The following is a 26,432-nucleotide window of genomic DNA, read 5'->3' as shown; positions in this document are numbered from 1 at the left end:
GATGTTAATTCCACTAATGTTCATTGGAATGGGAGTTTTGACGGGATCTATGAGGGTGGATGATCCAATCCAACCAGATTATCACCCAGGGGCTGAAGACATACACTTACTCCAGAAGAAGAATAGCCACTAGGTAAAGCAGTGGAAAGAGATTTTCAATCAACAGTGAGGTGGAGCCCTCTAGAAAGGAATGAATGAAAAGAAATTTCAGACAACCTTTCATTAAAGTGGGATCTAGAAAATAACAATTTCCTTTACAGCGGTCAGCACAAATTGTCGTCCCTGTAGTGATCTCATGGTACCCTTCAGGTTAATGGTTTTCTGTTTTGGTCTTTAGAAATGATTCCAGGCATTCTGAGTTTAAGATCCATCTCCACCACCAGTGCTGTGATCTTGTGGGCCCCTCTTGGGAATGCGAGTGGTCTGAGGGACTGCAATCTACGTTACTACAGCATTGGGACACCCAACACTGTTCACACTGCCAGCCTCACCTCAGCCAGTAGAGAGTCACTGATCACAGGTAAGAAGTGAAGTCAATCAGCTCTCATCCATGTGGACAGACCTTGGCATTCTATAAAATTCACAGAGGAGTGAAGAAATAACTTGTCCTTTTTATGACCTTAGAACATCGCAAGATGCTTTACAGTCAATGAAGTTCATTTTGAAATGTAGCCACTGTTGTAATCTAGGAAATGCAGCAACCAATTTGTAAACACCAAACTCTCACAAGGACTAATGTGATAATGATCCAATAATCTATTTTAGTGATATAAAAACAGAAAATGCTGGAAAAACTCAGCAGGTCTGGCAACAGCTGTGGAGAGAGAAAGAGCTAACACGTCAGAGCATACTGATTCTAACGTCAAATCTCTCTCTTTCTCCACGGATGCTGCCAAACAGATTGAGTTTTCAAGCGTCTCCTGTTTTTATTTCAGATTTCCAGCATCCGCAGTATTTTGCACCTATTTTAGTTTTGTTGAACTATGAATGTTGGCCAGGACACCTGGTGCCCTGCTCATCTTCGAAATAGTGTTGTGGGATCTTCGACATGCACCTGAGGGAAGGCATGGGTCTTTGGTTTATGGTTTGCTCTAAAAGACAGCTGCACTGACAATGCAGCCCTCTCTCAACGCTGCACTGCAGTGTCAGCTGAGATTTTGTACTCCAGTCTCTGAAGAGGGACTTGAACCCGCAAACTTCTGACTGACAAGCAACAGTACTACCACTGAGTTCTGGCTGAGACTTAAGATGCTAAATTCATCCCTCCGGACTTTGAGGCTAAGCATTTAGCCTGGAGGCCATTTTGTGAAGATTTAAGGCAAAAGGAAGGCTGCATCTTGAGAACCAAATAAACCTCTGACCTTATCTGAAGTCACTTAGACTCCAAGAATGGATACCGAAAGCACATCCTGAGTTCCCAGAAGATTAGATATCATTCTTAGGTTGTAAGTTTTGTTTCATTTTCAGTAAAACCGGATAATATGCCAAAGGTTCAATGCATTCCTTCAATTACCAAGACTCAGGTGAGACAAGGTGCCTGGATACAAGGTATAAGCTGACCCTCTAGCAGAGTACTGAGGGAGTGCTGCACTGTCAAAGCGCAGAACAGACCAAGGCTCGTCAGTCCTTTCACATGGATGTAATGGATCCCATGGCGCTATTACAAAGCAGAGCCAGGCATCATCACCTCCAATTCCTGGCCAATATTTATACGTAAACCAACATCACCAAAACAGATTAGCCAATATCTCATTGCTGTAATAGGGAGCTTGCTATGCGCAAATTGGCTGCTGCATTTCCTACGTTACAACAGTGATTCCACTGGAGAAGTACATCATTGGTGGTATATCACTATGGAATATCCTGATGCCATGAAAGCTGCCATCGAATTTCAAGTCATTGTTGCTTACTTCTATCAGGGCAGCTCTTGGGGGTCTGCAATTGGCCACAGTAGCCCCAGGTTAAGGGATGGAAAATCATCTATGGGTCCTGCTCCTAATCTAGAATCTTTGTAATCTTGCCTCAACCATGGATAGTGGTTTCCTGGACAATGTATTGCAGTGTGAATCATAGCCCAGTAAGAGAGGTGACACCCTCTGGGGGCAAACATCAGAGAGAATGATGTTCTCAGTTACAAATTTGGTAGGGGAACTCTGGAAATCTCATAAATATGGTGTAGACAATGTTCCTGCCAGTTGCCTATGGCTCAGTCTTGTTCCCAGAGCCATGACAGTGAAGGGGAGAAACTCCAGGGAAATTGACCCCCATGGTGTGTGGAATCAAGGGATTGACTTTGTTTTTCACTGTGACTGAAGGTGTGGGAGATCCCACATGAAGCACGGAGTTAGTGTAAACCTGTCAACGTCATTGAGTAGTAAAAGCAGACCGATAGCTTCAAAAAAGCTGAAATTGGAGCCCTTCACCCATAACGTACCTCCCACCTCCCACCCACCACCCACCTCACTTACTGCTTAAAGGCTGACAGCTCAATACCATGTCTTTACATGTGCATGTGATACCTGAAAACAAGAAGTTAGTCTGAGGAAAGCAGCAAATGTCAGCCTGTTACTTTCTGATAAAGGTGGGCAGTTTGTTCCCAGGCTGCCCTACACTTTGCTCAAGAGCAGCATTGATATATGACCAGTTGGACTGCCCCCAAACATGGTTGCAGTTGACATGCCTGTGCTGTAAGCCCTGAGCAAGGAAAGGGACTTTAAGTAGTAAAAACGGAGAACTATGTACTCCTGCTTAAAAACTTGTGTGAATTATTACCACAGCATTCTGGTAGTTGTATTTAACTATAGGTATTTCTTTTAAGGTTTGGAACCAGACACAACTTACACCATGTCCATTGAGTGTGACTCTCCCTTTAACTGGACACTCAGCTCCCAGTCTCTTAATGTCACTACTCTCCCACGTATGTATTCACAACATTATAACGAGTGTAAAATTATTTTTCTCTCAAAGTTGGAGAACTGAAATATTTTCCTCAATCTAACTGAGGCTATGTTTTATTGGCAGCTTCGAGATTCCTCAGCAACATCCAGGCTTCCCATATAACCTCATCTACTGCTGTGATTAGCTGGGATCCACCGAACTCAGATGCTGCCCTGGTTTTGTCCTACTCCATTTACTATGGTCCCTCTGATAGTGACAGACCCATGAAGAATATAATTGTTTTCCCTCCAAATACCAGTGTGACCCTCACAGGTAAAGGCATGGTCAGTGTGACCAACTCTGAGGAATAAAATAGGGGACACTTCGACTTGGGGGAAGGGTGGGGTGGTGTGGGGGTGTCCAAGTGAGACTGGGATGGGGGTCAGGGGTAAACACAGGTGAAAGTTCCTCACAAATAAAGACATCTGGAATGGAACGTTTGAGTTCGATCTTACGATCTTTTGCCTCAATCATCTCAAATTTGATTGCAGTTTCTGCTAAGCTTGGGTCGAAATGCAGGGAACCAACAACCTTGGAGATGGATTCTGGAGCAGGATTCACTTCCACCAGGGTTTTGTCCCATATTGGCAGCATTGAAGTTTCAGTTGAGGCTTTCTCAATGTGTGCGTGTGATGCAGCAGAGAGATTATTAAAATAAAGATCAACAAAAAGGAAGTGAGTTAGATTGCGAATGACCTGTCACTTGTGCTCCCATTGTGTGTATGAGTTAAGAGGTGTGTCTATTGCCAGCATCAACTGAGACTGATAGAAGTGCTTTACTTCGGAGCCTGCAGTCTGAAAAGTGGTTGTGTTGAGTTTGGGGAACCAGTTATGGAATTCCCAATGGAACTCTCCCTGCTTGAAACCTTAATGGAGGATGCGGAAGTTCATTGCAAGATAGAAGAATGGAAAATGAGGCAGCATAAGGGAAGGATGAACAATACATAAATATAATCAAACCCCAAAGAAATCATAGCCATGCAGACCTTAAGATACCAGTGAGGATCTTTGTTTGGGAAAAGTATGTTTCACCAAAGGCACAATAGATGAGCTGTGCCATCTACATGAAGAGCTGCAGCCACTGTCAGCTGCATGGATGGTTCTGCCTATAGCTGTGAAAATGATGATCAGATTACAATTTTGGACCACAGGCTCATTTCAGTCAATGCCTGTCTGATATCCTGCAAGCCGCTGCCCTGGCTTCTAATCATCTGAATCATAGAATGGGTACAGAGGGAGGCCATTTGGCCCTTTGTGCCCATGCCAGCTCACTGTAACAGCTACTGAGCTCAGCCTACAAACTTGGCTGTTTACCCTGGCCCTCTTTATGTAATAATCGCATTCCCTTTTAAAAGCTAAAATTTAAGCTGCCTCCATCTCACCCTAGGGCAGCTCATTTCAGACCCTAACTAGATGCTGGAAAAAAAATATTGTGCTCATATCATCTTTGCTTTTTTGACAATTCAACTTATATTGGTCTCCACTTTAAAATGGAACCCGAGTCACCAATATATCTGGCTATTTCCCTTTGACAGACCTGAATGAGTCAACTCCATACATTGTCACTATTTCTGTGAAGACACCCTCTGAAGAAGAGGATCCTGGTTCAACGCTGTATTTTAAAACTGAAAGCTGTAAGTATTCCTAACATATCACATTGTTAACCTTTAGGACATGGAAGGAATTCTTCAGTTAACTGACACTGAATTTTCCCTCTGGAATATCTCCCCATTTCCATTCCTTGGTATCCTTGGTGAGGAAATTACAATGTCTGTGAGTATGTTTCAGCCAAATCGTGAGTAATTCCTTGTCAGGATGACTCACCTATACACTGCCTGAACCAGCTGGGGCATTGAAAGGGGAAAATGATCAGATTTTGAATTATAACATGTTGGGAGATGTTCAAACCCTGAAAGGTGTCTGAGCCTCAATCCATTACTGGATAGAAAATGAAACCATCACTGAAGCAGTAAACTTGAGCAGCAAACAGATTGTGCAGGCTTTCTTTCAGCTTTTTATGAGCTATCTGAGAGGGTCAATGAGGGTAATACAGCTGATGTGATCTACATGGATATCCAAAAGACATGTGATAAAGTGCCACAGCCTTACGCCTTCAAAGCTGAAGCTTATGGAATAAAAGGGACAGTGGTAGCATGGATATGAAATTGGCTGTGTGACAGGAAACAGAATAGTGGTGAACAACTGTTCCATGGATATAGGTATATAGTTTGGTTTCCCAGGGGTCAGTGCAGGGACCATTTCTTTTCTTGATATAAATGAATGACTTGCACTGGGGTGTACAGGTAACTATGTCAAAATTTGCAGATAGCGTGAAAATGTAATACTTTGAATGGTGAGGAGGATAGTGATAGACTTCAAGAGGATGTAGACAGGTTGGTGAAATGTGGGGACAAATAGTTGCTGATATTTAATACCGAGAGATTGTGAAGTGATATATTTTTCTAGAAAGAATGTGGAGAGGCACTAGAAACGAAAGGGTACATCTAAAAGGGTTACAGAGAGACTCTCTGGATATATGTGCACAAATTGTTGAAGGTGGCAGGGCAGGTTTAAAATGGGCTAAATAGAAATATGAGATCCTGTGCTTTATAAAGAGAAGCAGAGAATACAGAAGCAAGGAAGTTATGATGAATTTTTATCAACGTTAGTTTGGCAGTAATTGTGAATTGGCCGGAATTTCACAGCCCCGCTGTCATGGACGCTGCAGCAGCCAAAAGCCCATTGACTTTCGGTTGGACTGGAAAATTCCAGCATCAGGCGGGGCCGGAAAATCCCGGCTGTTGTGTGCAATTCTGGACGCCGCCCTTTTAGGATGGATGTGAATCCTCTCGAAAAGGGACAAAAAAGATTCATGAGAATTCTTTCAGGGATGAAGGACTTTAGCTACTAGGAGAAATTGGAGAAGCTGGGTGGTCCTTGTTAGAAAAATGGTTTAGATGAGAATTATTAGAGATATTGACAATCATGAGTGATTTAGCCAGAGCAGCTACAGAGAAATTGTTCCCATTGGCAAATGGATTGAGCAGCAGAGAACACAGATGTAAGGTGAATGGCAAAAGAAATAAAGACAACATGAGGAAAATGGTTTTTATCAAGTGAATTATAATGCTCTGGAGTGTGCCTACCTGAGAGCATGATGAAGGCAGGTTCAATTGTGCCCTCCAAATGGAATTGGATAAACACCTGACTGGAAGAATTATTGCAGGATTATGGGGGAAAGTCGGGCAAGTGAAATCAGCTGAATTGCTGTTACATGGAGCTGGGATGAGCTCGGTGGGCTGAATGGCCACCTTCTCAGCTGTAACCATTCTGATATTCTAAAGTAGCTCAGAGGGAACTGGGTGTGTTCCACAAATCTCACTCTGAGGGGGTGAGAATTGATTGATATATTTTAAAAGGCACCAGTTTTGAGGTTTCTTCCTGTCATTGCCTGCATCCCCCACCTTGATATTTATGAAATATAATTTTCCACCCAAGTCCCCCATCTTTGGGATTCCACTCAGGCATGTTGTGATTTCTCTAAAACATATTATTTCCTTTATATCTGCAGTTATTGACGTGTGTCTCAACAATCCGTGTGGACCCAATGCCTCTTGTATCCAGCAGGATGGAAGCTTCAGATGCTCCTGTGTAACTGGCTACACCTGGAATGGATCTGTCTGTACAGGTGTGTGATGGGAATCATTAAACCCACTGGGGAATGAACTGAAGTTACTGCTTCCATTTAGCTGGGGATTTTGTCAAGTTCCAAACCAGAGCAGGGCAGGGGTGGGATCAGGGTGTGAGTTCTGGAGTTTGCTTTGCTGATGATGAAATCTCTTGGTGAAGAAATAATTTTTTTTTTATTCATTCACGGGATGCGGGCTTTGCTGGCTGAGCCAGCATTTATTGCCCATCCCTAGTTGCCCTTGAGAAGGTGGTGATGAGCTGCCTTCTTGAACCACTGCAGTCTATGTGGTGTAGGTACACCCAGAGTGCTGTTAAGGAGGCGGTTCCAGGATTTTGACCCAGCGAGAGTGAAGGAACAGCGATATATTTCCAGGTCAGGGTGGTGAGTTACTTGGAGAGGAACCTCCAGGTGGTGGTGTTCCCATCTGTCTGCTGCCCTTGTCCTTCTAGTTGGTAGTGGTCGTGGATTTGGAAGGTGCTGGCTAAGGAGCTTTGGCGAATTCCTGCAGTGCATCTTGTAGATGGTACACACTGGTACTACTGTGCGTCGGTGGTGGAGGGAGTGAACGTTTGTGGATGTTGTGCCAATCAAGTGGACTGCTTTGTCCTAGATAGTGTCAAACTTCTTGAGTGTTGTGGGAGCTGCACTCATCCAGGCAATTGGATCACACTCCTGACTTGTGCCTTGTAGATGGTGGACAGGCTTTGTGGAGTCAGGAGATGAGTTACTCGTCACAGGATTCCTAACGTCTGACCTGCTCTCGTAGCCACAGTATTTATATGGTTAGTCCAGTTCAGTTTCAGAAATGCAGAAAATCAGAGCTGATAACGTTGTGCCAGAGATTGTCAGGATCCCACATCTGGAAATGTGTTCAGCCCACTTTAATGGACCTATGATGCTGGGAAATAACTTGCTAGGTGTTCAGTGTCTGCCACAAACAATTACCTTGCACCAAGTCCTGTTCTCCCATCATCGGCACCACGCCACTGCCACCCCCCCCCACGCACCCCCCTAGAATTCCTAACCTCTGACCTGCTCTCGTAGCCACAGTATTTATATGGTTAGTCCAGTTCAGTATCTGAAATGCAGAAAATAGAAATGCAGAAAATCAGAGCTGATAACTTTGTGCCAGAGATTGTCAGGAACCCACATCTGGAAATGTGTTCAGCTCACTTTAACGGATCTATAGTGCTGGGAAATAACTTGCTAGGTGTTCAGTGTCTGCCAAAAACAACTACCTTGCACCAAGTCCTGTTCTCCCATCACCACCACCATGCCCCTGCACCTCCCCTCCTCCCTCACGCCCACCATTAGCTAACGTGCAATGGATCCTCAATCCAGCAACACCTCAAATTCAAAATATTCTTTTTAAGTTTGAAACCTGCCCATGGCCTTGACCTCCCAATGCATGAATCCTCCTACAGCATTTTGAGAACTATTTATTCCTCCAATTCTACCGTCTTGTGTATTTACAATTTCCTTTTGCTCTACATTGTTAGTCATGCCTTCAGCTGTCTAGGCCCCAACCTCTCAACTTCTCGCTCCTCCTTTAAGACAATTGTTAAGGCTTATCTCATTGAAACATTTGGCCACCAGTCCTAATGTGCTCTTATATGGCTCGATGCCCAATTTTGTGTGATATTCTCTCCTGTGAAGCTTGAGATGACTTACTACGTTAATGGTGTTATATAGAAGCAAGTTGTTGAACAGTTGCCAAGGTCACATATCAATGACACAGTTTTTCCCTTGTGTTGTAATTTTCGCTCCCATCTTTATTCTAGTGAGTCCAAGGGATTTTTCTGTCCAGAACCATCTATGAATCTGTTTTGTATACATGGCTTGAACCCACATCTGGGTGTGTAATAGTGGAAAGGTTAAGATTCACAAAGCTGGGAATCCTCCAATGAACTCTTCCTTTCTTCCAAACTTCAGATGTGAATGAATGTCAAAGTGGAAGCCACGACTGTCACAGCTCAGCCTCCTGTTTCAACAGCCCCGGCTCTTTCCAATGTGTGTGTAAGGCTGGACATACTGGAGATGGAAGGAATTGTACAGGTAACTGAAAAACCTGGAGAATTGTCAATTATTTATTTTCAATGTGAATGTGTCTGGGGGAATGTCCAAACTCTGACATTTTTAATGTTTTAAAATGTACTTTTTCTTCAAAGGGAATCCTTTGATGAATAAAGAAATAAAACAAATCAGGACTGAAAAGTTCCACAGGAGATTGAAAAGATCCCATACTTTTCACACAGAATTATTGAGAGCTCTTTTATTGATCTCTGCTGGGATATTGCCTGCCAGGTGTTCTCTACCTGGATGAACAGCTGCTATAGTAGCAAATCAATCACATATTTGTCTTCTTTTTGTTGGAACTTTCTCCCTTATTCCTGGTTACAATCCAGTGAATCTTGGGGACGAGAATGTGAGGAACCATCTGTGAATCTGGTTCTTTTACAAGGCTCAAGATTAAATCAGGGTGTGTAAGAGTAGAAAGTTTAAGATTCACAAAACTGGGGATCCTCTAATGAACTCTTCCTTTCTTCTAAACTTCAGATGCGAATGAATGTCAAAGGGGAAGCCACGACTGTCACAGCTCAGCCTCCTGTTTCGACAGCCCCGGCTCTTTCCGATGTGTGTGTAAGGCTGGACATACTGGAGATGGAAGGAATTGTACAGGTAACTGACACTGAGGCTTGAATTTTCACACAGGTGGAGAGGCCGTAAGTCCCAATGATTGGCTGATCGTATCAACCAGCGCGTCCCTTCATCTGTTCACAATAGACAAAGTACTGATCATACCCAACCAGCCAGTGCTTGCAAAACTCAAAACATAGACTCCCAACATTTGCAGAAAGAAAGAACATGTTTAGGGGAGAGGCAGTGGTGTAGTGGTATTGTCACTGGCCTGGTAATCTAGAGACCCAGGGTAATGCTTTGGGGCCCCGGATTCAAATCCCACCACGGCAGATGGTAGATTTTGACTTGAATGAAAATCTGGAATTAAAAGTCTAATAATGACCATGAAACCATTGTTGATTGTTGTAAAAATCCATCTGGTTCACAAAAGTCGTTTAGGGAAGGAAATCTGTCGTCCTCATCTGGCCTGGTCTACATGTGACTCCAAAGACGCAGTAATGTGGTTGACTTTCAAACGTCCTCTTAAATGGCCGAGTAAGCCACTCAATTGTATCAAACTGCTAAAAGGGAAATAAAAAGGAATGAAACCTGATGGACCATCCAGCATTGACTTAGGCACTGGAGACAACAATGGAAAACCCAGCCCTGCCAACCCTGCAAAGTCATCCTTAATAACATCAGATGAGTTGTACCACAATTGGGAGAGCTGTCCCACAGACTAGTCAAGCAACAGCCGGACATAGTCATCCTCACGGATTCATATCTTACACCACCATCACCATCCCATCCCACCAGCAGGACAGACCCAGCAGAGGTGGTGGCACAGTGGGTTATACAGTCAGGAGGAAGTTGCCCTGGGAGTTTTTAATATCGACTTTGGCCCCCCATGAAGTCTCATGGCATCAGGTCAAATATGGGCAAGAGAACCTCGTGCTGATTACCACGTACACACCATCCCTCACCCCCCACCCACCTCAGTTGATGAATCAGTACTCGTCCATGTTGAACACCACTTGGAGGAAGCGCTGAGGGTAGACAAGGGCACAGAATGTACTTTGGATAGGGAGACTTCAATGTCCATCACCAAGAGTGGCTCAGCAGCTAACAAACCAAGCTAGCCAAGTCCTACAGGACATAGCTGCTAGACTGGTTCCACAGCAGGTGGTAAAGGAAGGAACAAGAGGGAAAAACAAAGTTGATCTCATCCTAACCAATCTGCCTGCCACAGATGCATCTGTCCATGACACTATCGGTAGGAGTGACCACGGCACAGTCCTGCTGAAGACGGGATTGTGTCTCGACATTGAGGATACCCTCCATCATTTTGTGTGGCACTACCACTGTGCTAAATGGACTCGAAACGTTAACGCTGTTTCTCTCTCCACAGATGCTGCCAGACCTGCTGAACTTTTCCAGCATTTTCTGTTTTTATTTTAGATTTCCAGCATCTGCAATATTCTGCTTTTATCTTTTAGATTTCAAACTGATCCAGCCACTCGTGTCTGGGTATCCATGAGCAAATCCAGCCCGGCCAATTATCACCCCATCAGTCTACTCTATCATCAGTAAAATGATGGAAGGGACGTCAACAGTGCTATCAAGCGGTACTTCCTTAACAATAACCCACTCACTGATGCTCAGTTTAGGTTCTGCCAGGGACATTCTGCTCCTGACCTCATTACAGCCTTGGTTCAAACATGGACAGAAGAGCTGAACTCCCGAGGTGAGGTGAGAGTGACTGCCCTTGACTTCAAGGCCGCGTTTGACCGAGTGTGGCATCAAGGAGCCCGAGCATAACTGGAGTCGATGGGGCTCGGGGAAATTCTCCACTGGTTGGAGTCATACCTAGCACAAAGGAAGATGGTCGCTGTTGTTGGATGTCAATCATCTCAGTTCCAGGACATCACTGCAAAAGTTCGCCAGGGTAGTGTCCTAGCCCCAACCATCACAGCTGCCTGGAAAAGACTTCGGGGTTGGGGGCATAAGTAGGCACCAGTGTGGCAAAGGGGCCAGAAAAAGGCCTTGTGGATGATTGGAGACATGAGTTGGCATGGAAGTATGAGGGGCCATGGTGAGTGGCGGAAGGGGCATATATGTTGGCATGCAGCATATGGGGGTTATGGATGTGGGTACAGGGGCATCAGGGGCATGGTGTGGCCATGGGGAGTGTGTTAATGGGGTGTGAGGGGTGATGGCTGGAGAGATGTTCATTTTATTGCTTCTTTTCAATATTACACACCATCCCAATGCACAGAGGCAGGCCTTCCGCTCAGCCCACACCCACACCCAGGAGCCTCCGTATTTGTTCTGGGGGTGGTGGGCCTAAATTCTAATCCAGCCTACCACCCAACACCACCCACCTCCCCTTTGCAATATTGTAATGGAGGACACAAAATTATTTTAGAAATAATGGAGAATGAAGAATCTCGGGAGAATGAGGAATTTAAAGAAATTAGCACACTAAAGAAATAGCACTGGAGAAATTAATCGGACTAAGTAGCGACAAATCCCCTGGACTTGACGAGCTACATTCCAAAGTTTAAAAAGAGGTAGCTGCAGAGATGGTGGATGCATTGCTTATAATCTCCTGGAATTCCTTAGATTCCAGAACAGTTCACAAGAGTTGAGAGGCAGCAAATGTAATCCCACTATTTAAGAAAGGAGGGAGAGAGAAAACGGGGAACTCTTTTTCATTCATTCATGGGATGTGGGCATTGCTGCTTCCGCCAGCATTTATTGCCTGTCCCTTCTTGCCCTTCAACTGCTGCAGTCTATGTGGTGTAGGTACATCCACAGTGCTGTTAGGGCGGGAGTTCCAGGATTATGACCCAGCGACAGTGAAGGAACGGCGATATATTTCCAGATCAGGATGGTGTGTGACTTGGAGAGGAACTCGCAGGTGGTAGTGTTCCCATGTATCTATTGCTGTTGTCCTTCTAGGTGGTAGAGGTCATGGGTTTAGAAGGTTCTGTTGAAAAAGCCTTGGTGAGTTGCAGTGCATCTTGTATATCGTACACACTGCTGCCAATGTGCCTCGGTGGAGACAGGGTGAATGTATAAGGTAGTGGATGGGGTGCTGATCAAGCAGACGGCTTTGTGCTGGATTGTGTCGAGCTTCTTGACCGCTGTTGGAGCTGCACTCATCCAAGCAAATGGAGGTTATTCTATCACACTCCTGACTTGTACCTTGTAAATGGTGGGCAGACTTTGGGGAGCCAGGTGGTGAGTTAATCACCACAGAATCCTCAGCCTCTGACCTGCTCTTGTAGCCACAGTATTTTTATGGCTGGTCCAGTCAAGCTTCTGGTCAACAGTAACCTCCAGGATGTTGATGGTGGGGGTGCAGCCATGGTAAGGCCCTGAATGTCAAGGGGAGATGGTTCCATTGTCTCTTGTTGGATATGGTATTGCCTGAAACTTGTGTTGTGCAAATGTTACTTGCCAATTCTGTATTTGGATTTCCAAAAAGTATCTGATGGGCTGTCACATGAGGTTATTACACAAAATTAGACTTCATGGGAATGGGTGTATTAGCATATTAATTAGCATAGTATTAAGCATAAATTGAGGATTAGTTAAAAGACAGAAAACAGCGAGAACGAGTAAACAGAACAGGCAAAATTTTCCCCCCGTCATGGGGGAAGTGCGGGAGCGGGCGTGGACGGGCGGCCCTCGGATTTGCTCCGCTGATTGGGGACGGCCGCCATTTTTCATGGGTGGGCCAATTAAGGCCCGCCTAGCGTGACGTCCACATGGAAATACTGTGCGCTCCCTTTGCGGGCGGGGGGGAGGAATGGCAAATGCGGAAAGTGCGTTCCTTCGTGCATGTGAAGGAGCACTCCAATCTCCCTGAGACTAAGTGCTGCATCAGGGCGATCGGTTTCCAAAGTGAAATAGATATTCTTTCAAAAATTTAATTTACCATCCATGTCGTCTCATGTGACAATGTCACATGAGTTGGAACATGGACATAACTTTAAGTAAAAGTGAATCTTAATTTTTTAATTCCATCATGAAATCCCATCCTGCCCATGGATGAGGTTTCATGCTTTTTCAGGTGGCTGCCAGCACTCCCGACCTGCCCGCCAACCTTAAGGTTGGACGGGCAGGTCCACTAATTGCTTTAATTGCTTTTTGAATGGCCTCAATAGGCCATTGACAGGTGGGGCAGCGCATAGCTGACTCGGCTGCGCCCCTGTCGACCTGAAAATGCAAATGATGTGGGATGACTTTGGGAGTTCCACCTGACGTCATTCCGTATCATTTTACATGTCGGCAAGCGGGCCCCGCCCCTGGTCTCCAATCGTAAAATTCTTGCCAACATTTTCAGGTTGGCAGACAATAACTACTGGGATACTACAGGATCAGTTCTTGGAACTACTTACAATCTATATTAATGGATTGGATGAGAGGACTGATTGTAACGTATCCAAGATTGCTGACAGTACAAATTTAGGTGGGAAAGTAAACAGTGAGGAGGACACAAAGAAGCTGCAAAGGGATATAGGCAGGTTGGGTGAGTGGGCAAGGAGATGGCAGAAGGAATACAAGGTGGCAAAGTGTGAAATTATCCACTTAAGTAGAAAATATGAAAAAGGCAGATTGTTTATTGGATGGAAAGAGAGACTGTGAAGTGTTTGCATTGAAAGGGATCTAGGTATCTTGGTAAATGAATCACAGAATGTTAACATGCAGGTAGCGCAAGCAGTTAGTAAGACAAATGATATGTTTGATTTTGTAACAAAGGATTCGGAACATAAGTCTAAAGACGTCTTGGACATTGGCGAGGTCACAAGTGGAGTACTGTCTGCAGCTTTGGTCCCCCAACCTAAGGAGGGACATACTTGCACTCGAGGGAGTAGAACAAAATTTCACTAAACTGGTTCCTAGGAGGAGGGACTATCTATGAGTAGAGCTTGAATAGACCAGAACTAAATTTCCTGGAATTTAGAAGAGCAAGAGGTGATCTAATTGAAACATATAAAATTCATCAGGGATTTGACAAGGAGATGCGAAGAAAATATTTCCCCCAGCTGTAGAATCTAGTGCATGGGGTCACAGTCTCAGAATAAAGGGTCGGCCATTTAGAACTGAGGTGAGGAGAGTTTTTGTCACTCAAAGGGTTGAGAATCTTTGGAATTCTCAGTTGTTCAGCATATTCAAGACAGAGGGCGATAGATTTTTGGGCACTAAGGGAGTCAAGGGAAATGGGCGATCGAACAGAAAGTGCAGTTGAGGTAGAAGATCAGCTATGACCATGTTGAATGTCAGAGTTGGCTCGAAGGGTCAAATGGCCTACCCTTGCTCTTATTTGTTATATTATGTTTCTATCATTCTGCCCTCATTTTTAGCATTCTTGTTCTCACCCTGATGGTGTCCAGTTAGCTCCCTCTCTTTCTCCCTCATTTCTAGCTCTCTTTTTAACATTCTGATTCTCTCTCCCTTCAGTGGCCTCTCTAATTTTCTTTCTATTCCTTCATCACACCACTGCACCGGTCCCAACTATCTTTCTCTCTCTCTCTCTCTCCTTTCTCTCTCTCTCTCTCCTCTCTGCATTCTCTGCAGTTTGGTGTGACATCAACATGTTGGAATGTCAGCCTTGATTTTGTGCTCAATGGAGGCATATAAGATCAATGACCATGGGTAATTTTATCCAAGACCACAGGCAGCAGACGGACGTGATTGGATCAGCCATTGAATGGAAGTCAATAGAATGTTAAAAGTGATGGGTGATCTGATTCTGTAGCTCCCCGCTGGGCGTTTTGGGTTAAAACTACTCCCAACATGCTGGCTGGGTTTAAAATGTTAGCAACTGAATTTGTAAACTTCGTTCAATAGTTTTTGAATTTTGAAAGATCTGACTTTGATTGATTTTAACATTTTAATTGAATGTCCATCCGGATGTTTTGAAAGCTAATTTGAACATGAGAGGCCTCTGCTTTTCAGATGTGGATGAATGTTTACAGAACAATGGCGGCTGCTCCCAGCGCTGTGTGAACACGGTGGGCAGTTACCAGTGTCGCTGTCACCCAGGATACACCTTGAGTCCGGGAAACAAAACAACCTGCACAGGTTTGACCTTTCACATTTCATTTCAGAAGCTCTCGTACCAGATGTGGAGTTTTTTTACCAAACAGCAACAACTGTATTCTCCAATGCAAGTTAATCCCTCTTCAGATAAAGGCACCAAAACTGTTGCATAGTACTCTAGGTGTGGTTTCAGCAATGACCTGTGATATTGTGGCAAGACTTACTTCTTTTGCACTTGTAGAAGCTCTTACTGCCCATTTTTATAATTCTTGCTAGCTTACTCTCATATTCTAATTTCCCCCTCTTTATTTTGTTTTAGTCATCTTCTGCTGAATTTGAAAACATTCCCAATCTTCTGACCTACCACTTATCTTCGCTGTATTGTACACCTTTTCTTTCCACTTGATACCATACTTATTCCTTTCATTAGCCACAGATGGCGCATCTTCCCATGGATCCATTCTTTCTAAATGAAATATATCTTAGTTGAGTTATGAAATATCTCTTTAAATACCCACCACTGTATATTAACCTTCTTACCTTTTAACCTATTTTCCCAGCCTATTATAGCCAACTCTGTTTCATACCTTTGTAGTTGCCTTCATTTAAGTTTAAGACACTAGTTTCAGACCCTAGTTTCTCACCCTCAAACTAAATTCAGTTGTGAAATGTCATTGTTATGATTTCTTTAGGACCATTAACACTGAAAGTGAAATCCAAACACCTAATTTTAACCATTAGAAAAACATCACAAGATTTCACAATTTTCTACAAAACAAACTTTATTGTAATAAAATAGTGAAAGAAAACAAGCACTATTAACTTTACAATATGGTTTATAATCACATATGTTATGCACTCAGGTTTACTTCTTACTTCTCCCAAGAATTCTCTTGTAAAATACATCAATCTTAAAGTTATCTGCCTGTGTAGGGATCAACCCATAAGTATGCCATAGTCCTTTGGAGAATTCCCCGCAGCTCCAACTATTCTCAGAGTTAAATTTCCAACTTCCATCTCTTGACTGTGGATGCCTCAATCCCTTGTTCTGGTTTCTTTTCCAATATGAACATACAAATTAGGAGCAGGAGAAGACCATTCAGCCTCTCGAACCTGCTCCATCATTCAATAAGATCATGGCTGAACATGTTTGTGGCCTCAGCACCACATCTTCCCATCCCTGATAACCTTTGACTCCTTTGTGAGTCAAGAATCTATCTACCTCTGCCTTAAAAATATGCATTGACCCTTTCCCACTGCTCTCTGGGGAAGAGTTCAATGATTCCCGACTCTCTGACGAAAAAATTTCTTCTCATCTCCATCTTAAATGGAAGACCCCTTATTTTTAAATTGTGTCCCCTCATTTTGTTTCTATATTTCTAGCCAGCTTTCTCTCGTACTCTAATTTTCCGTCCTTAGTAATCTTTTAGTCATTCACAGTATCACAGTATCTTTACAGTGCAGAAGGAGGCCATTCAGCCCATTGAATCTGCACTTGCTCTCTGAAAGATCATCTCACCTAGTCCCACCCCTGCCTTATCCCCATAACCTTCCACGTTCTTTCTTTTCAGGTAGCAATCCAATTCTCTTTTGAATACCTCAATCGAATCTGCCTTCACCACCCTTTCATGAAGTTTGTTCCAGACTCCAACCACCCTTTGGGTGAAAAATCTTTTCCTCAAATCACATTTACTCCTTTTGCCAATTATTTTGAATCTGTGCTCTCTAGTTCTTGATTACTGTGATTGCACTGCAGGGGGTGCAGAGGAGATTCACCAGGATGTTGCCTGGGATGAAACGTTTAAGTTATGAAGAGAGGTTGGATAGACTTGGGTTGTTTTTGTTGGAGCAGAGAAGACTGAGAGACGACCTGATCGAGGTGTACAAGATTATGAGGGGCATTGATAGGATGGATAGGGAGCAGCTGTTCCCCTTAGTCGAAGGGTCAGTCAGAAGGAGGCATAAGTTCAAGGTGAGTGGCAGGAGGTTTAGGGGGGATGTGAGGGAAAACCTTTTTACCCAGAGGGTGGTGACGGCCTGCAATGCACTGCCTGGGAGGGTGGTGGAGGCGGGTTGCCTCACATCCTTTAAAAAGTACCTGAATGAGCACTTGGCATGTCATAACATCCAAGGCTATGGGCCAAGTGCTGGTAAATGGGATTAGGCAGGTAGGTCAGGTGTTTCTCACGTGTCGGTGCAGACTCGATGGGCCAAAGGGCCTCTTCTGCACTGTGATTCTGTGATATTCTCTTCAGTGGGAACAGTTTATCACTACTTACTTTGTCCATACCTCTCAGGATCTCTATCAAGTCTCCTCTCAGCCTTCTTTTCTCCAGGGAATAGAGTCCCAATCTCTCCAGTCTATCCTCATGGCTATAGTTCTTTATCCCTGGAATCATTCTTGAGAATCCCCTCTGTACTCTCTCCAATGCCTTCACATCCATCCTCAAGTATGGCGCCCAGAACTGGACATAGTACTCCAGATAAGGCCTAACTAGTGTCTTATACAAGTTCAACATGACCTCCTTACTCTTGTACTCAGTGCCCCTATTAATAAAGTCTAAGATACTATATGCTTTATTAACTGCTCTTTCAACATGCTCTGCTATCTTCAATGACCTATGCACGTATACACCAAGGTCCCTCTGTCCCTGCACCTCCTTTAGAGGCTTTCCCTTTATTTTATACTGTCTCAACATATTTTTCCTGCCAAAATGAATCACCTCACACTTCTCTACATTGAACTTCATCTGCCACTTGTCTGCCTAATCCACTAACATGTGTATCTCCGTTTGAAGTTCAAAACCATCCCCATCACAGTTGACAACATTTCCAATCTCCATATCATCTGCAAATTTTGAAATCATGCCCTGCACACCACAGTCTAGGTCATTAATATATATCAGGAACAGCAAGGGTCCCAACACTGATCCCTGGGGAACTCCACTACAAACCTTCCTCCAATCTGAAAAACAACCATTTATCACTACTGCCTGTTTCCTGTCATTCAGCCAATTTCTTATCCAAGTACCTACTTTCCCTTTTATTCCAAAACCAAGAATTTTGTGCACAAGTCTGTTGCGTGGCACTGTATCAAATGCCTATTGAAAATCCATATACATTACATCAACAGAGTTTCCCTTATCAACCTTCATTGTTACCACACAATAAACTCCAGCAAGTTAGTTAAACATGATTTTCCCTTAATGAACCCATGCTGGTTTTCCTTAATTATCCTGCACTTGTCTAAGTGACTAATGATTTTATTCCATACTATAGTTTCTAGAAATTTCCCTACCACTGAGGTCAAACTGACTGGTCTGCAGTTGCCAGCTTTATCCTTGCATCCCTTTTTGAACAATGGTTTGACATTCGCAATTCTCCAGTCCCCTGGCACATCCCCTGTATGTAAGGAAAACTGGAAGATTATCACTGGTGCCTCTTCAATTTCCACTCTTCCTTCCCTCAGTATCCTTGGTTGCATCTCATCTGGTCTTGGTATCTTATCTATTTTAAGTAGACAATGTCTTTCTAACACCTCATTCCTCGCAATTGTAAGTTCTTCTAGTATACCAGTTAACTCCTCTCTCACTTCGGCCTGGGTAGCACCTTCTTCCATCGTAAAGACAGGTGCAAAGTACTTGTTCAACATCTCTGCCATTTCTCCAGCCTCCCCATGCAAGTTCCTTTTTTTGGTCCCTAATTGGCCCTACTCTTTCTTTTACCGCCCTTTTATTATTTATATGCTTATAGAAGAACTTGGGATTTTCTTTTATGTTTGCTGCCAGCCTCATTTCATGCTCTCTCCTTCCTTTTCTTATTAGTTTCTTCACTTCCCCTCTGGTCCTTCTAAATTCAGCCTGGTTCGGCATTGTATTTTCGACTGACATCTGTCATACATGCACTTCTTCCTTTTCGTCTTTACCTCTATCTCTCTCATCACCCAGGCCACTCTGGATTTATTTGTCCTACCTTTCCCCTTCAAGGGAATATACCTTGACATGGGCCTGCAATATTTTTTCTTTGAAAGTGGCCCATTGCTCAGCCACCGTCTTTTCTGCCCACATTTGGTTCCAACGGACTTGACTCAGATGTATTCTCATCCCATCGAAGTTGGCTTTCCCCCAATTAATTATCCCAGCTCTGGATTGTTCCCTGTCCTTTTCCATGATTAACCTAAACTTTATGATATAATGGTCACTGTCCCCTCGAGGCTCTCCCATTGATATTTGATCCACTTGGGTCAAATAATTCCCCAGAACCAGATCGAATAGTGTATGCCCCCTCGTTGGACTGGAAACATACTGCTGCTGTCAGGAATATATAATAATTCTCATAATGTTATTGGAATTTATTGTAAAATAGTAGTATGTGTGTGTGTGTCTTAATTGGATTAAAAGCAGCTGGTCTGAAGGCTTTGATGTAAACATGGTAAACATGGGGGAAGTTTAGAATGCAAGGTGTAAAAGGATATTTGCATTTTTAAATAAACCAGGCTACATTGTTTTCAAAGGAGAGGTGAAATGTGTCACCTCGCCAGGTGAAGTTTAGAAAGAGTGTGTTTCTTTTTCCCAAAGATTACTGGTAAAACTTAGTGCTATGAGAGGTTTTTATTATCAGAAAGGTAAAGTCCAAAGACATAGTGAAGCAAGGGGAATTTGCATTCAAAGGGGAAAGTATGTATAAAGGAGTGAAAGCTGTGTGTAAGGGTAGGCATTTTTAAGATCTAACAAGTGTGAAAAGCCTGCACCATCAATGCCTCAAGCTGCTGTTTTCAAAGAACTGAAGTTGAGAAAACTCACTTTGAATTTGACTGGTTCAGGGTATTGTGTGTCACCTTGCCTGGCTCTTTTAAACTCTCTGTCTTACTGTTGCCTTAATGAAAATGTAACTGTGAGTCAGAGTAAGTAGGGGATTTAGAAGTTATCATAGTAGTAATTTGTAGATCTATTGATGTGTTTAAACTTATTTCCCTTATTAATAAATGTTCAATCTAGTTTTGTAAAAATCTATAAGACTTGGTGAACTTATTACTACTGAATTCAAGGCACGCATCTCAAAATTTATACATATTGCAAAACAAGTTGTGGCAGTTGTTTCAACTTTCCCTTTGGGATTTGAACAACTGAGCATTACCCATCGGCTGTGCCATAACACTGCAGAAAATTTTCTTGAACACATTCCAGGCACTCTCACCCCGCTTGTCCCTTTATACTATTCCTATCCCTGTCTATATTTGGATGATTGAAGTTCCCCATTATGATTACTCTATACTTCTTGCACCTCTCCGTAATCTCTTTGCAAATTTGTTTCTCCACATCACTTCCACTAGCTGGTGGTCTATATACTACACCAGTTAATGTTATTGCACCTTTTTCATTCCTTACCTTGAGCCAGAGAGATTTCGTCCTTGACCCCTCTGGAACATCCTCCCTGTCCAGTTCTGTAATGCCATCTTTAATCAATACTGCCACTCCCCCCAACTTTCTTCCTTTCCTGTGTCTCCTAACACCTTGTACCAAGGAATACTTAACACTCAGTCCTGCCCTTCCTTGAGCCAGGCCTCTGTTATAGCAATAATATCATAATTCCATTTGTCAATCTGTGCCTGTAGTTCACCAATCTTATTAACCACACTCTGCGTGTTCGCATACATGCACGTTAACCCTCAATTAGGTTTTTTTTTTTTACTTTCCCCCTTTTTCTGACCCCATCTAATGACTTACTATTGCCTACTCTAATTCTATCATACTCTCCAAGTATTCTATCTACCTTGATACTACTCTCTGACATATCCTCGTTATCAGTTGATACTTCACTGCTTCCCAATGCCAGTTTTTCTCCTCTGCACTCTGAATTTCCCCTCCGGTTCCCATCCCCTGGCCAATCTAGTTTAAACCAACCCCCTCCCCCACCATCAGCGCTAACAAACCTCTTCACGAGGACATGAGTCCCAATCCTGTTAAGATGTAACCCATCCTTCTTGTCCAGTGATGCCCTTGGCAGAGTCATGCCAAAGTGCAGTCCAACAGCCAGGAATTGTTCTAGGTTCTCACTCTTCCACTCATCCTCCAATTCACTGTTGTTCATTTTTTACGCTGCTTTCAGATGTCAATGAGTGTGTGAATCCAGTAATGAATCGGTGTGACCCAAACGCTCACTGCCTGAACTCCAATGGTTCCTACCACTGTGAGTGCAAATCCTATTACAGAGGGAATGGGACACACTGCGAAGGTAAGGAGCAGAGCACGGATCCCAACCTCCTCTCTCACTGATGTACTGGCCACAGAGCCTGAAGATCCATGGGGTAGATTTCCACCTTTACTGCCTGGTAGGAAGGGAAATCCAGCAGCTTCTGTCTGATAACTTTTCCTCTACTAGATTTTCTTCACTGCTTTCCAGCCAGGTGATGCTTAAAGCCCTGGCAGTAAATACAGGAATCTACTCCCAATGAGTGGGCGTCTGTTGAAATCTAATGTGTTAGTCGCAGGGCTCATTCGGAGCAATGGGTGATGTGTTGGTTATGTTAATGGGCGAGTAAATCAGAGCCTGAGTGTTCAGATCTACCATGGCAGTTTGAAGATATTAACTGCAATGAGAAAGAAGAATCTCGAAATTAAAAAAAACAGGATAATTTAAATTGACCATGAAGTTGTTGGGTTGTTTTAATCCTCTATTGGTTCACTCCTGTTCTGTAGCGAAAGAACCCCTGGTCCTTACTCTGCTTGGTGGGTATGTGTCTGCAGCCCTACACCAATGTAGTTCTCTCTCCACTGCCCCTCTGAAATAGTCTGACAAGCCACTCTATTTTATTAAAGCCATGATCAAACCTCCCAGAATATCATTGTTGTAGAGTTGACAACTCCGGGCTGGATAGAGAACCAGCTCACAGTTTCCCTCTCATGATCAACCATTGAAGAAGCTGGCCCACCACAACCTTCTCAGGACAATTAAGGATGGGCAATGAACATCAGCCATGCCAAACAGTTCCCACAATCTAAGTAAGACTGTGCACCTGTTGTGATTTCTTTTCCCTCCCCTGTGGGATTATTTCAGCCTTGCCATACGTACGTTTTGCTCGTAAAATCTAATCTAATTTGTAATTAGCAGTAACTGGAAAGTACCATGTCAGCAGGCTAAGTTCTTTCTTGCTTGCAGTCTAGACAGGGTAAACACACTCTCAGCTGTAGGAGCATAGTGGTTAATTAGCTAACTGGTTGAACCTGGTTACTGTAGCCCTAGTTCAGTGTATTATAAATTCAATGTTCTTTAGTGCAGCCTTGGCAAAGGGAGTGCAGCTAACTAACCGAGTGAAGACTTGGAGTTTGATGAGAGGGGAGTTGGGAGAAGGAGTTGTTTGTTTTCTCTTTCTATCTTTCTCACTCATAGAAATTGGTTCTTGCTCTAATACAAGGGAAGGAGCTAGATGTTTGGTGAATATCAGGACAGTGGGTAAATTCTATTCTATTCCCAAGGCTAAAAATAGTACCCAATTTGATGGTAAAGTTACGAGATAGGATTAATTGATGAACTCCTAATGAAAGTAGTAGCGATCATAATATGATTGAATTTTACATTCATTTTGAGGGAGGAACAAGCACGTCTAAGACTAGTATTTTAAACCTAAATAAAGGCAATTATGAGGGCATAAAAGCAGAGCTAGCTAAAGTGAACTGGCAAATGAGGTTAAGGGATGGGTCAAAGGAAGTTCAGTGGCAGACATTTAAAGGGATATTTCAGAATACACAGAATATATACATTCCAATGAGAAACAAAAATTCCAAGGGAAGGGCCCACCATCCATGATTAACTAAGGAAGTTAAAGACAGTATCAAACTTGAAAAAGAAGCATATAATTACGCAAAGACAGGTGGCAGGTCAGAAGTTTGGAAAGAATATAAGGAACAGCAAAGAATGACAAAGTAACAAAAAGATTAATAAGGAGGGGTAAATTAGAGTATGAGAGAAAGCTAGCTAGCAATATAAAGACAGAAAGTAAGAGTTTCTATAGATATTTAAATAAGAAAAGAGTTAACAAAGTGAGCGTTGGTCCTACAGGGAATGCATCTGGGGAATTGATAATGGAAAGTAGGGAGATGGCGGATGAATTAAACAGGTATTTTGCTTCGCTCTTCACTACAGAGGAGACAAGTAACATCCCGGGAATAGCTGTAAATCTGGAGATGGAGGGAGGGAGGAACTCTGGAAAATTACAATCACCAGGGAAGTGGTATTGAGCAAATCATTGGGGCTGCGGGCTGACAAATCCCCAGGTCCAGATGGACTTCACCCTAAGGTCTTGAAAGAAGTGACTAGCAAGATAGTTGATGCACTGGTTTTAATTTTCCAAAATTCCCTAGATCCAGGGAAGGTTCTATTAGATTGGGAATTAGCAAATATAACCCCTTTATTCAAAAAGGGAGGGGGACAGAAAGCAGGAAACTACGGGCCAGTTACCTGACATCTATCATAGGAAAAATGTTAGAAGCTATAATTAAAGATGTTACAGCAGAACACTTAGAAAAATTTAAGGCAATCAGGCAGAGTCAACATGTTTATGTAATAGGGAAATCATGTTTAACCAATTTATTGGAGTTCTTTGAAAGAGTCACATTTGCTGTGGATAAAGGGGAATCAGTGGATGTACTGTACTTAAATTTCAAGAAGGTATTTGATAAAGTGCCACATCAAAGGTTATTGCAGAAAATGAAAGCTTACGGTATAGGGGATAAAAGATTGGTTAGCTAGCAGGAAACAGAGAGTCGGCATAAATGGGTCTTTTTCTGGTTGGAAGGATGTAACAAGTGGTGTGCCACAGGGATCAGTGCTGGGGCCTCAACTATTTACAATTTATATAAATGACTTGATTGAAGGGAGCGAAGGGATGGTTGCTAAATTTGCTGATGACAGAAAGGCAGGTAAGAAAGTAAATTGTGAAGAGGACGTAAGGAAGCTACAAAATGACATAGATAGCTTAAGTGAGTGAACAAATGTGAAATCATTCATTTTGGCAGGAAGAATAAAAAAGAAGCTTATTAACTAAATGGTGAGAGATTGCAGAGCTCCAAGATGCAGAGGGATTTGGGTGTCCTAATGCATGAATCACAAAAGGTTAGTATGCAGGTAATTAGGGAAGCTAATAAAATGTTATCATTTATTGTGAGGGGAATTGATTACAAAAATAGGGAGGTTAAGCTTCAGTTGTACAGGGCATTGGTGAGACCATATCTGGAGTATTGTGTACAGTACTGGTCTCCTTAATTAAAGAAAGATGTAAATGCGTTAGAAGCAGTTCAGAGAAGGCTTACTAACCAAATACCAGGAATGGGCAGGTTGTCTTATGAGGAAAGGCTGGACAGGTTAGGCTTGTATCCACTGGAATTTAGAAGAGTAAGAGGCGACTTAATTGAAACCTTTAAGATCCTGAGGAGTCTTGACAGGGTGGATGTGGAGAGGATGTTTCTTCTTGTGGGAGAATCTAGAACTGTTTAAAAATAAGGGGTCACTCATTTAAGACAGAGATGAGGCGAAATTTTTTCTCTCAGAAGGTTGTGAGTCTTGGGAACTCTCTTCCTCAAAAAGCAGTGGAAGCAGAGTCTTTGAATATTTTTAAGGCAGAGCTAGATAGATTCTTGATTAACAAGGGGGTGAAAGGTTATCAGCGTTAGGCAGGAATGTGGGATTGAGGTTACATTCATATCAGCCATGATCTTATTGAATAGCAGAGCAAGCTCGAGGGGCCAATTTACCTACACCTGCTCCTAATTCGTATGTTCATATACATGCAACACAATTTCCTCCAGAGCAGAATCCCACTACAGGCCCAACAATTGAATTAAAACAGACCATCAAGAAGAAAAGATTGTGAAAGATCTAAAGTCACAAAGAGAATCCATTAAAATTCAGAGCACAATGCCAAGAGTGATTCAGACAACACCCACACAACATGTTTGAGGAACTTGGGGCTTGAGGAGTGTTAGTTTTTGTGGATAAAATCAAGCGAACTGCAGTCTATTTGCCTATTTGTTGTATGTGCTTCTTATCTGGCTCTTAGGGAGTCATTGCTTTGAGGAAGTGTGAAACACTACTCTAGAATATAGGAGACAGCAGCTAGGAATATTACAAAGAGCCAAAGTTGTCTTCATCAATTCATGTTTTCTTTCTCTGTTTATAGGTTGCTTTTGCCCACCAGAAATTATACCGGGAACAGCGGATCAGCCGGCTCTTTCAAGGAATCTCTGTCCCTGTGTATCTGGTTTTATTGTATCCAATAACTTCCCGAGTCTGTACCAGAACAGTGCAGACATGTACTGGTTCTTCAACATGGCTCAGTTGTCTAACTCCACTCATCAATATAAAGGTAATGGCAAACTCTACTTCAATAATATTCTGAGTTTTGATCACATGACCTCCTGCCCCTTCCCTGTGTGCTCCAGTCAGTGGTTACCTGACACATCAATCTTTATGGCAGTCAGTGATTGATGGTAACAGCAACACCCACAATCCTCTGCTCTACAGAAACCACTGTATACCCATCGTGTGGTTTTCACCACTTTGAACACACGGTCACTCTATGGGCAGGATCTTCCGGTCAGCGAGCGGGGGCGGGGCCCGCTCACCAACATGTAAAATGACGTGGGATGACGTTGGGTGGAACTCCCGATGTCACCCTGTGTCATTTCCATTTTCAGATCGGCAGGGGCACAGCCGAGTCAGCTGTGCGCCCGCCGACCTGTCAACGGCCTATTGAGGCCATTTAGAAACTAATTAAAATCATTAATGGACCTGCCGGTCCAACCTTAAGGTTGGCAGGCAGGCCGGGAGCCCTAGCAGGCTTCAGAAAAAGCATGAAACCTCATTCACGGGTGGGATGAGGTTTCATGAGGCTATTTAAATTTTTTTATAAAGGTTTGATTAAAAGTGATGGAAATGTCCAAACTCACGTGGCCATGTCACATGAGGGGCATGTCAGGGAAATTTTTCTATCATTTGTATTGCAAATTTTACATCGGAGCTGATCTCCCTGAGGCAGCACTTAGCCGGCTGAGGGAATCCCCCCCGCCCGCACAAGGAGCGCATAGTGGTGGATGGACGTCACACTGTGTGGGCCTTAAATGGCCCGCTCACATAAAAT

At 43.2% G+C, this 26,432-nt stretch overlaps 1 protein-coding gene across 1 annotated transcript in view; it reads left to right on the top strand.

The window, feature by feature from the left end:
• LOC144696332 (uncharacterized) overlaps positions 1-26,432 on the top strand; it is a 187,064-nt gene that overhangs the window by 137,636 nt on the left and 22,996 nt on the right. The window contains exons 23-31 of the mRNA XM_078567548.1: positions 338-520; positions 2,819-2,917; positions 3,022-3,210; positions 4,473-4,571; positions 6,509-6,625; positions 8,561-8,683; positions 15,215-15,340; positions 21,407-21,532; positions 25,473-25,658. Coding sequence (XP_078423674.1) covers positions 338-520; positions 2,819-2,917; positions 3,022-3,210; positions 4,473-4,571; positions 6,509-6,625; positions 8,561-8,683; positions 15,215-15,340; positions 21,407-21,532; positions 25,473-25,658 — 1,248 coding nt within the window. The remainder of the gene's footprint in view (positions 1-337; positions 521-2,818; positions 2,918-3,021; positions 3,211-4,472; positions 4,572-6,508; positions 6,626-8,560; positions 8,684-15,214; positions 15,341-21,406; positions 21,533-25,472; positions 25,659-26,432) is intronic.

The sequence above is a fragment of the Cetorhinus maximus genome, chromosome 22, assembly GCF_964194155.1.
Source record: "Cetorhinus maximus chromosome 22, sCetMax3.hap1.1, whole genome shotgun sequence".
Classification (NCBI taxonomy): Eukaryota; Metazoa; Chordata; class Chondrichthyes; order Lamniformes; family Cetorhinidae; genus Cetorhinus; species Cetorhinus maximus.
The sequence above is the reverse complement of the archived record's forward strand: the minus strand, read 5'-3'. Positions and strand labels throughout refer to the sequence as shown.